Raw genomic sequence first — 17,828 nt, 5'->3', positions numbered from 1 at the left:
CTAGCGGGCTTTGGATTATTTGACTAGTCCAAAAATGATCGCTCATAGTCTAGCAACAAATGATGACAACCTAAGAGAATGAGCTTATTATCTCCATAATAGTGATCCTTGATATATCTAGTAATTGCACTTATCGAAGACAAAATTCCTTCAAAAATTCCCCTTTATATATATATATATATATATATATATATATATATATATATATATATATATATATATATATATATATATATATATATATATATATATATATATATATATTAGATTTGTCTATCAAAATGTAGGGAGAAACTTCACAAGGGGCATGGTTTTCCCAGACCATAAGGGGTTAAACGAGCTAAATAAATTATGTGCAACAACATTACCATCCCGTTTAACATGACACCAAACAACAAAAGAAAAGAAAATACAAAAAGATAAAATATCATTTAAAATAACATCTAGATCCGAGAAGAAGATTGTAGCCTTGGATAGACGATTAATAAGAACTTGGCTATCCGATTCGATGATGACTTCCTTCAAGTTGTAGCGTTTAGCCAATTTAACAGCCAAACCAATCGCCTTCCCTTCCGCATTGATCGGTGGCCAGTGCGCTCTTGTTCTTCTGGTAGCAGCAAAAAGGACTTCCCCCTTCCAACTCTAGCAATCACAGCCAAACCGACCCATCCGTCTTCACACAAAGAGGCATCACATTTGATTTTAACAATGCCTTCTGGTGGAGCATTCCACACCTTGGGGCTACGGCATGACTTCTTCTTAGCCCATCCATATATCTTTTTAATGTAGGAGTTGCAATCAATAGCTAGCTGTTCAATGATAATTGGGTGGTAAACTTCCTTATCATTGAAGATTTTTCCGTTTCTTCGATTCCACAATAGAATCGCACCTCTACTCACTTTTTTAGCATCCAATTTGCTCCATGACTCAAATAAATCCAAGAAAGACATACCATTTGGCCAAAGAGACATCTCAACACAATCGCACACCACCCAAAGCTCACGGACAGTGTGACAGTCGAAGAAGGCGTAATATACGGTTTTGGGGCTACCTACGCACCATGAGTAGTCGTCTAGATCAGTCATATGCCTGTATTTGAGGTAAGCGCGCACCAGGAGTGTACCTGTGCATACCCTCCATAAGAAGTGGCGGACCTTCGGAGTGACTTGCAGCTTCCATATCTCTACCCACGCCTTATGAAACAAGTCCAAATTACATAATTTGCCTAACATATATGCTGATTTAAACGAGTAGCAACTGTCATTTGCAAAAGCCCACATTATAGAGTCCTAATTAGCATAAGAACACAAGGCAATAGCAAGTCTACTCTAAACATCCAAAGCATTGAAAATATTTTCTATACGTTGGATATCCCATTGGTGAATGGAGTGGTTAATTAATTCACTGACTCAGGTTACCTCATTTGAAACAGAGGTGGTAATAAACCTGCTATCACCATTATCGACCCAAGGGTCATTCCATATGTCCACCATTGTCCCATATCCTATCTTCCAGAGCATCCCCTCCTTAAACAGGGCCTATGAAGACCATATGGAGCGCCGGGAGAAGCTCCCACCATAACCCAAGTTAGCTTCAAGGAAACTCTTACTCGTATAATATTCGGCGCTCATCACCTTATTTAAAAGAGAATCCGGGTTACTTACGAGTCTCCAAGCTTGCCGACTTAGAAGAGTGGAAAACCTTTAAATCCCTAAACCCCATACCCCCAAGACACTTAGGAGTACATAGGTCTTTCCAACTCTTCCTATGAACCCTTTTTTTTTTATCCTTTTCTTGCCCCCACCAAAAACGAGACATCATATCATAGCGTGAATATCATCAATTACCCCTACTGGAATTTTATACACGCCCATAATGTAGGTAGGAATGGCTTGAATGACATATTTTAGGAAAATCTCCTTCCCTGTTCTCGATAAAAATTTCTCTTTCCAACCGGACATTTTCTTCCAAATCTGATCTTTCAAGGACGAAAACACCATCGTTTTAGATTTTTCGATGATGGTCGGGATGCCCAAATATTTGTCATGATTGTCGAGTGATAAGTCTATTATATATATATATATATATATATATATATATATATATATAAATATAAAATTTTATCCTCCGTCCCACGGTCATTTATATGCACATTTGATCTCTAAGGAGCTATTTTTATTACTAATATATGGAATCTAGTGTTTTTGTAGAGTTGGTATTATTTTGTAGGAATTTGTAGATTTATGATAATTCTCGAGATTATTGAGCCACTACGAAGACATTGGAGTCGGACCGTATTTTTTAACCAAATATTTTAAGCCCAAGACCAAGTTAGAAGAGTGTAATTGGGTGATTAAGGGCTCGATTAAGCGAAAGAGGTCCAATGTTCCTGCAAGAAATACGGACCAAGCTAATTGAGAATTTGGGCTCAAATTAACAAGGCCCAACTCTGAAACCAGATTCTCACAAGCAAAGGGAGTTCGTTGCCAAGTTGATCGGGCCCGATCAGGAGGAATCTAGCCCAATCGAGCGAGCGTACGTTCTCCGCTGAATAATGTTAGTGGGGAGTAATTATTTATCCCTAGACTCTAGTGTATGTCGCTCTACCTACACTCCCTCTTAAACGATGAGTTTAGCCACCCACTACCCCCACTACCTATGTTATACCCATCAAAATGACACGCTGCACAAAATCATCGTGATTATCGCTCGTCGACGACATTGAGATTTCTAGCATGTACTGATTTGACAATTGAACACTGTCCACACTATCACCATGGCTCCATTATTCTACACTCCTGCATTCAATTCCCAAACCTCCAACGTTTGAATACTTCAAAGTCGCCGTCGGCGACGATGGCAGATTATGTGTTAATGTGTGACTTAGAAGTGTGTAATTTGTTCTTCTACTAGTCATTTCCATGGTATATTCAATCAACACAAATCTCGTTCATCGGTTTTCCCAACAATTTTTGTTTCTCTTAAATTTTTAGTCTCTAATACTATTTTAATTTCTCTTTCTAATAGTAAATTATCATAAGCATAGCTACTTTCTTTTTCTTTCCAAAATCTGGAAAGAAGATTTGTCGTAATTCGTAAATGGGGAAAAATAATTATAGTATTTTTTTTTATTAATATTCATTTTCATATTGGTAAATGTTCATTTTTATATGGATACATGATCAATTCATTTAATATATGTAGTATATATTGCAATATTGATAATTTTCGTATCAATAAATGTTCATTTTCAAATTGATATATGTTCATTTTTGTTTTGATAATCTTGTTATTTCAGTTTTGATAGAAATTCATTCACGTTTTGTAAATAATGTGCATTGATAATTAAAAATAAATAAAAAAAAAACAATTGTCACTATTACACAGAATAATAAATTATAAAGTTGAAGACGAACATATGCATCAACGAAAATACACAAAATGAACATCTTATGGCTATAAAATGATACAACCATACATATGATCTTATATTCCTTTTCTTTATACTTAATTTATCAAATGGTGATGTTCAATTTTTATCTTTTCTGAGAGAAATGATGGTGTTCAATTGGTAAGAAGGATATGTACACTTTAGAAACGTGTTTTGTTAATGTTATGAATTCTTTTTTATTTTATTTAATTATGAATTTTTGACAACATTTAATAATATAAATTAACATAATTATAAGATGTATTTGAAACAAAAAAAAATTCTACAAAAATGTGTAACAATTCAAGATATAATTTGAATACAATACTCTTTATAAAAGAAATTGAACATTTACGCTTACAGAAATGAACATTTACAAACCTTATGAAGATAAACAGTTAATCAGTTATAAAAAAATAAAATCTAAAATATAGAAAAAAGGAATAACTTTATAGAAACTTTTCGTAATGCACCAACTAAATATTTAACTGTATGAAATTAATGATCATTTTGATATTAGCTAATGTTCTCTTATAACTATTGTTCTCGTACAGAAAGCTATTCATTTGGCTTTTAATTTTTTTTTAATATAGATTTTAATACGTGTTCATTCCTATATTATGTTCATTTTCTAATAATGGTATTGCATATTTATATTTGTAAATGTTTATTAATTTTGTAAGATACATATGTTCACTTTCAAATAATTAAATGTTCATTCATAGACGTACGTGCATTTTCATTTTGATAGATATTTTTATTACGGAAAACGATATTAATACATATGGTTATGCACATATAATGAATATATATGTTCATTTTCTTTGTGATAAATGTTCATTTTTATTGTGATAAATGTTTATTTTCAATTTGAAACTTATGTTATTATATTCAATAAATATAAAAGAACACCAGTTCAAAAATCCCCCTTATAGCACCGGTTTTGAACCGGTGTTCATTTAAGGGATGCCAAAAAAACTAAAAAAATGGCACCGGTTCAAAAAACACATAAACACATAGATGGATGTTTAAATTAACAATGAATGTTCATACATAAATTATTTCTTAAAAATAAATAAATAAATCACTCCACTAAAAAACACATAAACACAAGTACACAACTGTATACACTGAGGGCCTGTTCTCATTGACTGAACTTAGCTGAACTGAACTGAACTCAGTTGAACTGAAATGAATATTTTATAAGAGAAGGAAATTAGGAGCTGAACTGAACTGAACTGAACTCAGCTGAACTAAACTGAACTGAATTTCAACGTAAGAGAACAGGCCCTGAGTCACTGACACTTACGGAGTATGTTTTTGCATACGAGGATTATAAATTTATGTTGAACCATAAATGAAAATATACATCTCAGAGGTCAATTTGTATTTGTACATTTTAGAAAGTAAATATGTTCATTTTCATCAACTTCTATATGGTGGCCGGTTTGACCTTTACTCATGTCCTTCTTTCTCCTCCTAATGTAATACTCTTATCTTAGTCATCATAACTGTTTTTGACTCATTATATTCACCACCACAACAACTAATTAAGAATTGTCATCATTGCAATTCTATCCAAAACTTCATCTTGACAAAATTATGCGATTTCAGATTAGATTTTCTTTACTATTTTCATACTATTTGCTTGTTATTGTTACGATCAGGCTCGTGATTTGCTTCTTGAACTGATAATTTCGAGCGAACTTGATTGATGTGCGTGTGAACTCGATAGTCTCTTGCTTGAAATTGCTCTGTTTGCTGCTTCAATTTAGAGTTTGATTTATTGCTCCTTTTGCTTGATGTAGGGTTCCTTTTGCAATAATTTACAAATTTACGAAAAATGCAGTTTTTTCTTTTTGATTCATATGATTATTAGTTCTGCTCATAATTCGTTATGTTGATGATGTTGGCTGGGTGAGTGAGGGCTGTGTTGTTGGTGGAAGCATGGAGATCGTTGTTGGAGGGATAGAGGACATTAGCAATGAAGCGGTGTCGTTTGGTGGGGGGGTGCAGGTATTTTGCCTACACTTGGGTGTAGCCAAAAATTTGTAAGTGGGGAGTGCTTGATTAGTTGGGCTTTCCATTGTTACAAAGCCAGTTGTTTAAGTCGGTGAGCTTGAATTATATTAAAAGGGGTAGTAGTATCGTAGGGGGGAGGTTAGCTTATTTCTTAATTTTGTATACACTCGGTTTTCAGTAATTTACTGTACATCGGGTTCACTTTTGTCAAATTTAGTGTCACTTTTGTCAAACTTAGTGTCACTTTTGTTAAATTTATTTATCAATGAATTGAAGCTTAAATAATTCTTCTATATGTCAGAGTAACTTTTGTTCGTTTTAATATAACTTTTGCGCATTTATTGTCACTTTATAACGGATGTTCAGTAAATATTACCGAACATCCGTTTTATTTAAAAGTTTGTTTTAACTCTTTAGCTTGGAAATTAGTTAGAGTTGACTTTGGTTTCTTTTAGTTTTCATGTTTTTATGCAACTTTTTGATTAGGTTTCATAATTTAGCTTTATTTAGTTTTCTTAAACTTTGCTTTTTAATTTTCTAGTTCTCTTTGCTGTAATTAGTTTTAATATTATTATTTACTTTATTTTAATTCTTGTTTTTATATGTTTATTTTAATTGCTTTGTTTAGTTTAGTTTTAACTATGCACGAGTAATTTAACTCTAGGGTTTTTGGGGATTCATAATTAATATTAAGGGATGATTTATTATTGTTGATTGTTGATGTTTTGGTTAATTTCCTATTGATTGATTTAATGCTATGCAATTAGATTAGCGCTGGTTTAATTGTATGAGTTATGCAATATTGATTCGAGATTCAAGAGATGAGAATTGATGTTTAGGCTTAGTTTCAATAGGCAAGTTAATTTATAAATGGTTAAATCAAGATTCGAGAGATGCGATTTAATACCGGTAGATTAATTATGTGATTATAATACGTAGCGAAAGCCCTTTATAATCTGGTTAATTTTTGCATTGCTAATTGATTGTTGTCTTTCATCCCGGAATATTATTTGTTGGTGAACCTATGCCCTAGATCTTTTATTCATTGATTTCCTCCTACTTTTATTTCTCCCTACTCATATTCTTCGTAGTATAGTTCCTTTAAACAACAACTCTTGGTTACTTGATAATTTAGATTATAATAATTAATTAGGAATAGAAAGACTTGTTTCCCTGTGGATTCGACCCTACTTCCCTATCTATTATTAATTAGTGGTTTTAGGAATTACTTTTGATTAGGTGATACGGCTTTAGCCTGTCATCGAGCCTTCTCATTGCTAGAATGCTCAATAATTCCACTTGTCTTGCAATATCAACTCCCTAACTGAAATAGACCTCCGATTTGTCATAGTTAATTTTCTGCTCGGAAGCTTGTTCATATATGTTGAGGATGTCAACAATTTTTAAACACTATTTTTGGTTGGCTCTTGCAAAGAGAAGACTGTCATCTGCAAAGAGGAGATGAGAAATTTTCGGCCCATTCCAGCTAGCCTTAGCTCCATGAATACAACCATCAATCGAAGCTTTCCGTAATAAACCTGAAAAAGCATCTGCAACAAGAATAAAAAGTTACGGAGAGAGAGGGTCTCCTTGCCGGAGACCTCTAGTTGGAGAAATTGCACCACACACATCACCATTGACTATAAATGAATATTTAACCGAAGTCACACAATCCATAATAGTCCTTACCCATCTGTCAGCAAAACCCATCTTCACGAGCAATTTTTCTAGAAAGTTCCATTCGACTCTGCCATAAACCTTACTCATGTCTAGTTTCATTGACACCACCCTTTTTTCCCTTTACACCTCGTTTTCATCGTATGAATAACTCCAAAGCAATGAGAGCATTGTTCATGATGAGTCTTCCCGGAACAAAGGCACTTTGATTTTCCGAAACAATACCAGGAAGAATAGATTTTAAGCGCATGACAATGGCCTTTGAAGCTATTTTGTACATAACATTACAGAGAGCAATGGGTCTAAATTCAGACATCAGAGTAGGGGATTTTACTTTTGGGATAAGCACAATGTTAGTATTATTTACAAGGTAATAGATGCATTACCCTGTAAAATATTACTAACATAACTAGACACATCATCACCAACAATATGCCAAAATTTCTGAAAAAATATAGCATGCATACCGTCGAGTCTAGGGGCTTTGCAGGGGTGCATATGATTCAGAGCTTCAAAAATCTCATCTTTCGAAAATGGGCGCAAGAGCTCAGAATTAATCTCTGGAGTTATGACTTTTTCGACCGATTCCAAAACTGTTTCACATGCTTCCTCCGAGGAGGTTCCTGCAGTGAAAAGTTTCTGGTAGAAGCTTTGAACAATCCTCTCTAGGTCCTCCTCATCTTCTTTCCATATGCCATCATCATCAAAAACCTTGATTTCATTTCTCGATCTCTGATGGGAAGCTTTTGCTTTCTGTTTATATATCCAAGAGCGAGCTCATCAAGTTTTTTAGTGTTTACGAACAGATCTTGGGGGGCCTTTCCATATGACATTGGGATTATAATACCCAGGCAGTTTTGTAGTGTTCTGATCCTTCATTCTGGACAGCCATGACCTCTCCTTCTCACATTCAGTGGCAGATAAACGAGGAAGCTTCTTTGGTGATGCTCTAAGCCATGGACCATACTCATAAATTACCCCTTGCTTCAAAGAATTGACACTCGATGTTTGTATGATCTAGTCATCCACAATAGTAACAAAAATCTGCTAGTTGCTCGTATTGTAAGACATAAAGATTGGTTTCAACCATTCTTATTGCTACATTATCTCTTACCTTCCAAACATTCAGCATTAAGGAAATTTGAGTCATTGTCTCATCATTAGCGGTGAAATCAGAATTGTCACCAATAACTTTGTTCTCATCCTCTGTCAGACAAAGTTTCTCAAAATCCTCCACTATCAAGAAACAGAATTCTAGCAATTTTCCTGTTCAAATCACAAGGGAACCCAACAGAAAAACTTCATTTTTATGCATATGTTGCACATGCATGATTTCTTTTGCAAGTGCAGAGTGCTCCTATGATTTTAAACCACCTTCAATGCTACGAATGATAAGCAAGATTTCCAGCAAAAATACTTGCCTAATCATTAACTTCATCTTTAAAATTAGGTTGTGTTCTCCAGACTTTGTCTATAGTTGAAAGGCTAATGTTTTCAGAAATAAAACTTGTATATACAACGTTGATAAGTTTTAAAAAATTTAGACAAGATAAAAGTTAAGAGAAAATTGTGAAAAAGGACCTTTTACGTGGTCGAATTTTTGAAAAAGGATCTTTTAAGTGAAAGCTTGTGAAAAACGACCTTTTAAGTTGTATTTTATTTGTATGGGGTACTGGGTGAGCTTGCGTGGTGGTGAACGCCAGAGTTTCGGCTTTGACTATCGCTTATTAGTCACATGACTTTTTATATATAAAAAAAAAATTAAATTAAAATTTCCCCAAATTTCCCTACTTTCCCGACCATACCCTTTCGTTGAATGCTCTGTCTTCAATTTCGCTTAGGTCGGGAAAGGAGGGAAGTTTGTAGAAATTTTTATAAGAAAAAGTCACGTGACTAAGGGCCTGTTCATATTTACTTAATTTCAGTTCAGTTTAGTTCAGTTAAGCTCCAATCAGTTCAGTTCAGCTCTTAATTTCCCTTTCTCATAAATTATTCATTTCAGCTTAATTCAGTTCAGTTCAGTTCAGTTCAGCTCCAATCAGTTCAGTTTAGTTCAGGTTAGCTCCAATCAGTTTAGTTCAGCTCAATTCAGTAAATGTGAACAGGCCCTAACACGTGATAGTTAACGCCGGAGCTCCGGCCTTGACCAGTTGACCACCATGCAAGCTCACTGCTCACCCAAGTACCCCATACAAACAAAATACAACTTAAAAGGTCCTTTTCAAAAAGTCGACCACTTAAAAGGTCCTTTTTCACAAATTTCTCAAAAGTTAATAAAGATACGATAAGACAAAGCTAAGGTTAATCAATAAGATCATATACGACAAGATAATACATCTTCCGTCCCTAAATATAATTCTCGTTTTTTTAGGGCGCCTTCCCATATCATTTGGTTTTTTAAATATTTATACACTATACAAATACCAAATTATGAGTCTAAAAAAATAAATAAATAAATAAACCAAATTACGACCCTCATTTTGTTTTATTCACTCGACTACCTTGTTTTGCCTCTTCAGATGGGAAGAGCGACTGAATTAGTATGTATCATCACCAGTTAATGTGTGCACCTTTCCCACATATATTAGTAGTGTGTTGAGTTACTTGAGTATATTGTAGTTTTTTTTTTTTATAGGAAAAGTATATTGTAGATTTTTAAAATAAGAGTAGTTCAGTAATTTTACACAAAAAATATACTAAAATAGGAAAGTTTTACTTTGTTGAATATAACTCGAAACAGAGGCACTGGATGAAATGACGTATTCAATCATTTCCAATCTTCAAAAGGTTGAATAGTGCAATAGTAATTTTTTTAAAACCATCAAGGGTTCTATGCAATGTTAGACTATATCGACAATGGCGAAACAAAGTTGTAACAAAAAATTAGTTAAGTTGTTGCATATTTTACACCTAGCCTCAAAAGCAAGGCTGAATATGAAAAGTTGTGTTAATACATTACGCTTACCACTTATATTCATGTATACAAAAAAGTTTAACCAATATGAAGAATTATAAAGAATGGCCCTAACACATAAAATTTTCCTACCAAAAAATGCTTAAAAAGGCCTTTCTCCTTCAACATTTCCAGGGGGATAATAATTGCAAGTAATAAAAGTGCCTCCATTTTGACACTTTTCTTTGGCACACCCAACACTTTGTGTATCTTTCCAAACGATTTGTGTGTAATGCCCACACATTTCTTTGCAATTATTAGAACCATAATCATAATTAGGCTTTTCACCGGCCCACAAATCCACGGCTTCAGTTGGGCTTAATTCACCAGGACTCAGTGCAATGTTCTCACCATATATTGGGTGATTTGAGTGTTGTAATTGGCAATCTACGGCCCTCTCTTTAGCATACGATCTAGCAAAGGTTGCAAGAGTTTCGTTCCAAACTAAAGGGGGTTGCAATGCTGCAAGACGAACCGCATTGGTTGGCGCAAGATATTGAAGTTTCCAATCAAATAGGGATGTTGTGGCCAAACATATATGAGCCATGGTAAGACCACTTACCAAAACAATGGCTAAGGAAAGATTTGAATTAGCCATTGTTTTGGGGGAGTTTGAAACCTAGGAGAGTGGGGAAATGAAAAGATATGAAAAAAAAAGTTGGGGAATTATGTTTATATAGGTGATTTTGTGTTAAAGATTTGTTAAAAATAATAATGACGATGCTTAAACATAGGGATTCTTGTGAAATTTTTTATGTATGGACCATTGGTTTTTTTTTTATTTTTATTTGTTGGAGAATGTGAAATAAAGTATCTAATAGAAATTAGGTGTTCTATTCTTTTAACTAATCAATAATTGGTGATTTTATATTCTATTTATATCCAATATTTATTAAACGCTTCTTTGGTTGACAATAAAATGTATTAGAAATTAGAATGTAGTAATCCCACCAATTATACCTTAAATAAATGTTTCAAAGTTCATTGAAGTTGGAAGTTAAAAATATCACAATTTGCAATTTAATTTGTTGCTAAATAAACTCCTACTAAATTATGAATAGAATTTTGATTTGTTCTAAATGAGATGAAAATCTATCTTAAAAAATTAAATATATGTTATATACTATGTATTTATATAATGTACTAATCCCTCTACTACAAAGTAGTCATGGCAAATGGGTCATTCGGGTCGGATGATTTCGGATCGGTTCATTTCGGGTCGATTCGGGTTTCGGGTCTTTTGGAAAGAAATTGTAGGACACAAGCAATTACCAGTTAATCTTGTACTATGAAAGTTTGATTTTTGAGAGTTACTTTAAGCTTTATATTGAGGATATATTTAAGGAAATATTTTGTTAGTATCTCTTGAGGCTAGTTAATATCTTTTTGATATCTTTTCCATATTTTCCTAGTTTCATAATCCTATCATATAAAGGTTAACTTGTATTTTATATATTAAGGTGGAACCAATCAATGAGAATCAAGTCATTCACTTCTATTTTCTCTCTTATTTAGCACTTAACCAGTCCAGTTAGGGCCTGTTCTCTTACTTTGAAATTTAGTTCAATTCAGTTCAGCTCAATTCAATTCAGTCCAGTTCAGTTCAGTTCAGTTCAGATCATTTCAGCTCCTAATTTCCTTCTCTTATAAAATTTTTAATTCAGTTCGATTCCGTTCAGTTCGGTTCAGTTCAGCTCGGTTTAGTTTAGTTCAGTTCAGCTCAGTTCAGTTCTATTCAGCTGAGTTCAGTCAATGAGAACTGGCCACCCTTAATCTAAATGCTTGCATAATCATGATTAATCATTCTAGTTAAGTGGTTAATCATGATTATGCAATTTCAAAATTACTGAACTAGAGGGGTCAATCATAGACTGCATGATTATTAAAACATTATAATTTTTTTGAGGCAATTAAAACATTATAATAGTCATATTTTGATCGACCATTAATCATCAAAATTTCATTAAAACTTATATGATTTCGTGATATATAGACTATGTCACCTTAGTTAATTTTCTACTACAACTTCAATGGTCAAGCTGCTTTTGATAATTGCAAGCAAGTTTTTAATTACTATCTTTGATATGCTAAGATGCTCGTATTTCATATAGTCATGTTATTGTCTAGAAGCATATATTAAGAATTTTAATAGATCGAGTGTGATAAGATTTTCGTACATAGAGTTAGCAGAGGTAACAATAAAGTATTTTCTATGTCGGACTATGGAAGGATGTGAATAGATTTTTGATGGATGAAAGGACTATTATTAGAATTTGTTATTTTAAATGTGTAAAAATTAATGAGCAAATGACTTCAGGTGTACAGAATAGGCTCTTAAATATTACGACTTTTATTTTCAATAAAAATAAGTTTTGCAAAACAAACTTATGTTTTTCTAATGGAATATAATGGATGTGCACTATTATTATGTGTAATGAACCGATTAATTTCTGTTTTGCAGCTTGAATATGTCTGCCAAATATATAGTTAGGACCATTTGGTGTTTCATATGCGTTTTTTTTTATCTTGCTGATGACAAGATCGATATATATTTGGAGGCAAGTTGATAATCTTTACTCAACTATAATGAAACAGAGGTAATAGATGAAATGACTTATAAAATTCTTTTTTCAATCTTCAAAAGGTTGAAATAGTGCAATAATAATTTTTTTAAACCATCAAGGGTTCTATACAATGTTAGACTATATCGACAATGGGGGAACGTTGTAACAAAAAATTAGTTAAGTTGTTGCATATTTTACTTCTAGCCTAAAAAGCAAGGCTGAATATGAAATGTTGTGTCAATACATTACACGTTCCACTTATATTTATGTATACAAAAATGTTTAACCAATATGAAGAATTATAAAAAATGGCCCTAACACATAAAATTTTCCTACCAAAAATGCTTAAAAAGGTCTTTCTCCTATAACATTTCCAGGGGGATAATAATTGCAAGTAATAAAAGTGCCTCCATTTTGACACTTTTCTTTGGCACACCCAACACTTTGTGTATCTTTCCAAACGATTTGTGTGTAATGCCCACACATTTCTTTGCAATTATTAGAACCATAATCATAATTAGACTTTTCACCGGCCCACAAATCCACGGCTTCAGTTGGGCTTAATTCACCAGGACTCATTGCAATGTTCTCACCATATATTGGGTTATTTGAGTGTTGTAATTGGCAATCTACGACCCTCTCTTTAGCATACGATCTAGCAAAGGTTGCAAGAGTTTCGTTCCAAACTAAAGGGGGTTGCAATGCTGCAAGACGAACCGCATTGGTTGGCGCAAGATATTGAAGTTTCCAATCAAATAGGGATGTTGTGGCCAAACACATGAGCCATGGTAAGTCCACTTACCAAAACAATGGCTAAGGAAAGATTTGAAATAGCCATTGTTTTGGGTGAGTTTGAAACCCGGGAGAGTAGGAAAATGAAAAGATATGGAAAAAGGTTGGGGAATTATATATGTATATATAGGTGGTTTTGTGTTAGTTTTTTGTTAAAAATAATAATGATGGTGCTTAAAAGTAGGGATTCTTGTGAAATTTTTGATGTATGGGCCATTGGCTTTTTTTATGGAATGTGAAATTTGGTATCTAATAGAAATTAGGTGTGCTATACTTTTAACTAATCTACAATTGGTGATATTATATTCTATCTATTTCAATTTTTATTTAATGGTTCTTTGGTTGATAATAAAATGTATTGAAATTTAGAGTGTAGAAATCCCACCGATTACACCTTAAATAAATGTTTTAAAGTTCACAGAATTTGAAATTTGAAAATATTACAATTTGCAATTTAATTTATTGCTAAAAAAAACTATATATTGCTAAATTATGAATAGAATTTTGATTTGTTTTAAAAGAGATGAAAATATATCTTATAAAAATTAAATACAAGTATATATGTTATATACTATGTATTTATACAATATACTAATCCCTCTACTACAAAGCAATACTTATTTGCAATTCTAACACCCACTCCGTATAAGGCTTGCCAAACTTGCTAATGTACTCAATAATAAGTAAATTAAGATAATAAAGACTTAAATGTTAGTAAATTTATCGCTAGTATCATCATATAGAGGAACGAAGGGAGTAGTATTATTGCTAATATTTTTATAAAAAGGGATGGAGGAAGTAGTATTAATTAAACCATTTTTTTATAACCTTTTAAGAGTTTTAGGCTATCATTTTTAAATTACCAAGTAATAATTTATTACAAAGTACATTATAATGCCTAATTTTTATTTATCCATATTTCACAATTTGCAATTTAATTTGTTGCTAAAAAAATTATGAATAGAATTTTGATTTGTTTTAAAAGAGATGAAAATCTATCTTATAAAAATTAAATACTAATCCCTCTACTACAAAGCAATACTCATTTGCAATTCTAAGAAATACAAAATGAGTTGTTGTTTACCTCCAATAGTAATACCCAACTCAATTGTCAATTTAGCAACTCATGTGAAGTCTTATTTCCCTATTGTGAAACTCTTGAAAGTTTACTAATGTCACTTTTAATTTATGGCCCACCAAATCCATATTGTATGTTTTTCAAAAAAACAAAAAAAATCCAAAAATGTAAATAAATTACATAATATATTATAATATTGATAAATGACCCACACTTTTTGTCATATGAGGCTCAAAGTTGAGTATCTAAACTTGACAACTTTCTTTTGAAGTTGCTAAGTTTAGATAAAATTCTCTCTTCCCTAAAAAATACTCACTCAAGTCTCACAATTAGAGATGGTCTAACACCTACTCCGTATAAAGCTTTCCGAACTTGCTAATATACTCAATAATAAATAAAATAAGATAATAAAGACTAAGGGCATGTTCTCATTGACTGAACTCAACTGAACTGAAGTGAACTGAACTGAACTGAACTGAACTCAGCTGAATTGAACTAAACTGAACTGAAATGAATAATTTATAAGAGAAGGAAATTAGGAGCTGAACTGAACTGAACTGAACTGAACTGAATTGAATTGAATTGTACTGAATTTCAACGTAAGAAAACAGGCCCTAAAATGTTAGTAACTTTATCGATACATGTCATCATATAAAGAAACGAAGGGAGTAGCATAATTGCTAAGTATTATTATAGAAAAGGATAGAGGTAGTAAAATTAATTAAACCATATTTTTTTCCCAAACTTTTAAAAGTGATAGGCTATCAATTTTAAATATCAAGTAATTATTATTATGAAATACATTATAATGTCTATTTTATTAATCCAATATTATGCGAAAAAAAAGGTACTCCCTCTGTTTTTTTTTTTATATATATATGCATCAGTTTGACCGCTACATTTGCCGAGACGCTATTTTGACCATAAATATCTTTATTTGTAACAAAATTATATTATGAAACTAAACATTATGACGAATCTAATGATATATAATATAATAACATTTATTCAAGTGAAAAAATTAAATCAACTATAGCATGTGAATAGTACAATTGTCAAAGTGATACATATAAAAAAAAAACGGAGGATGTATTAAAGAATGGAGAAGATGAAGATGACATCTAAAGTAAAAGAGTCAAATGGGATCGACCCAGGTGCGTGACATGCGTCCTCTGCTGCTTGTTAAATTTACACTTTTGTGGTTATGGATGATATTTGTGGGACCACTTTACTGTACATCATGAATAAAACTGAATGCAACATCTTTGAATTTTGGGATTTTTCATTTTTTATTAATAGCTACTCGTAGGATTTTAATTACTACTCCGTATCAAAGGTTCTAGGCTTCTTTCTCCAGTCTTTCATTTCTGAATACAGGGTACGTATCTATGTTTTACTATTGCTGCAATTTATCATTCAACTATCTTTTCTGTAATTTAGCTCAAATTCTATTTGTTTTTGTTCCTTTTAATTGGATCACCATTTTAATATTTTGGAATTAAATTGTAGGAAAAAGTTAGCAATTATTCATGTATGAATTTTGATTTTTGGGAGTGTCTTTAAAATTAACCACTCCAGTTAATCTAAATGCTTGCATAATCATGATTAACCACTCTAGTTAATCGCAATTAATCACCCTTGTTAAGTGGTTAATCATGATTATGTAGTTTCAGAACCTTACTGAACTGGAGTGGTCAATCATGAACTGTATAATCATCATTAAAACATTATAATAGTCATATTTTAATTGGCCACCATAAAATTTTCATTAAAACTTATATGATTTCGTGGTATAGAGAGTATGTCATCTTGGCTAATTTTCTTCAATGGTCAAGCCATTTTTAATATTTTGCAAGCAAGTTCCTAGTTACTACCATCGGAGATGCTAAGATACTCGTATCACTTCATAAAGTCCTTGTATGTTCTCATGTAGTCATGTTATTATTTAGAAGCACGTAGTGAGAGTTTTAGGGGGTGTTTGGTATCAAATTAGTAAATGTAAGGAAATGGAAACAAATTAGGAGGGGAAAGGGTAATATATAGTGTTATCCTTACTACTTGTTTGGTATTACTAAGGAATGGGTTACCACCAAGAAACGGATTGTGTTACTTTAGTGATCAACCAAACGGATTCAAACGGAAACGGTAATCTGTTTCCGTGTAATCTGTTTCCGTTTCCTTTCCTATGAAAAACCCATACCAAACACCCCCTTAGTAGATTGAGTGTGATAAAATTTTCGTACATAGAGCAGAGGTAACAAGTATCTTCTATGTCGGATTATGGAATGTGGGTAGAATTTATTTGTGGATGAAAGTATTATGACTTTCCTTTTCAATCAATATAAATTAAGTAAAACAAACTTGTGTTATTTTTCTAATGGAATATAACGAATGTGCATCATTATTATGAGTAATGATCCTATTAATTTCTGTTTTGCAGTTTGAATATGTCTGCCAAGTATATAGTCGCATCACTCTTAGGATCGTTTGGTGTTTCATATGCGTTTTTTTATCTTGCTGCTGACAAGAAGATTTTTGGAGGCAAGTTGATTGTATAATTGTTAAGCCTTAATATTGTAATTAGCTTATGGGCCTAAGTTTATGCCTAATATGTTTTAAGGTTGTATATAAACCTGTCATACAGAAATACAAACTAAGGAAAATCGATTCCTAACAATTTTGGTTCATTATTGCAAATTGCTAATGATGCTGCATGGTTCAATTTTATCATGAATCAGGCACAACTCCAATGACTGTTTCTAACAAAGAGTGGTGGGAAGAAACTGACAAGAAGTTTCAGAAATGGCCTCGCACGGCTGGCCCTCCGGTGGTCATGAACCCCATCAGTCGCCAGAATTTCGTCGTCAAACCCAAAGATACCTAGATATAGTGTCTTTGTTGTTGTATCAGTTAACCTCTTTTGATTAACTGTTTCTTATCTTCATGTGTAGGTTTCAATGAGTTACTGATAAGATTGTTGTATGTAAGAATAAGATTGTACAATCTTTGGTTTGCTTGTATGTGATTAACTATTACTGCGTATTGAATATCAGTGATTCAGTGAATACTGCAGACTACAAAGTAAGAGGGATGGATGTATGTGACTTACCCCTACGAGTCTACGACAACAGAGAGGTTGTTTTCAATTGATCTTTAGTAAACCATTTTGATATCGGCCATATTTATTAAGAAGTTGAAGAACGATGCATTCAGTCCATGGAAATGGACATAATACCACTAGTACATTTAAAAGTAACAAATTTTGGGTTCCGGATGTACTCTTAGCCTCAACATTGCGATATCATTGCCAGG

General features: G+C 32.6%; 1 protein-coding gene and 2 pseudogenes across 1 annotated transcript; all 3 read right to left on the bottom strand.

The window, feature by feature from the left end:
- Positions 1-521: 521 nt before the first annotated feature.
- Positions 522-1,493, bottom strand: LOC145606905 (uncharacterized). The gene is made up of 2 exons (XM_081662740.1): positions 1,419-1,493; positions 522-1,289 (listed from the first exon to the last, which is right to left on the bottom strand). Exons 1-2 carry the CDS (start codon positions 1,491-1,493, stop codon positions 522-524), a joined length of 843 nt encoding a protein of 280 aa, XP_081518866.1.
- An 8,692-nt stretch (positions 1,494-10,185) lies between these two features.
- On the bottom strand, positions 10,186-10,680 carry LOC145606605 (pathogenesis-related protein PR-1 type pseudogene; annotated as a pseudogene).
- Positions 10,681-12,991: 2,311 nt separating this feature from the next.
- Positions 12,992-13,484, bottom strand: LOC145606602 (pathogenesis-related protein PR-1 type pseudogene; annotated as a pseudogene).
- Positions 13,485-17,828: the final 4,344 nt, after the last annotated feature.

Source organism: Chenopodium album, chromosome 23 (assembly GCF_948465745.1).
Source record: "Chenopodium album chromosome 23, dcCheAlbu1.1, whole genome shotgun sequence".
Lineage (NCBI taxonomy): Eukaryota > Viridiplantae > Streptophyta > Magnoliopsida > Caryophyllales > Amaranthaceae > Chenopodium > Chenopodium album.
The sequence above is the reverse complement of the archived record's forward strand: the minus strand, read 5'-3'. Positions and strand labels throughout refer to the sequence as shown.

Coding starts and splice junctions, on each gene's coding strand:
- LOC145606905 (XM_081662740.1), bottom strand. CDS start 1,493: ATGGTGGACATATGGAATGACCCTTGGGTCGATAATGGTGATAGCAGG. Junction 1,290..1,418: donor CCACCTCTGTTTCAAATGAG/GTAACCTGAGTC, acceptor TATGCTAATTAG/GACTCTATAATGTGGGCTTT.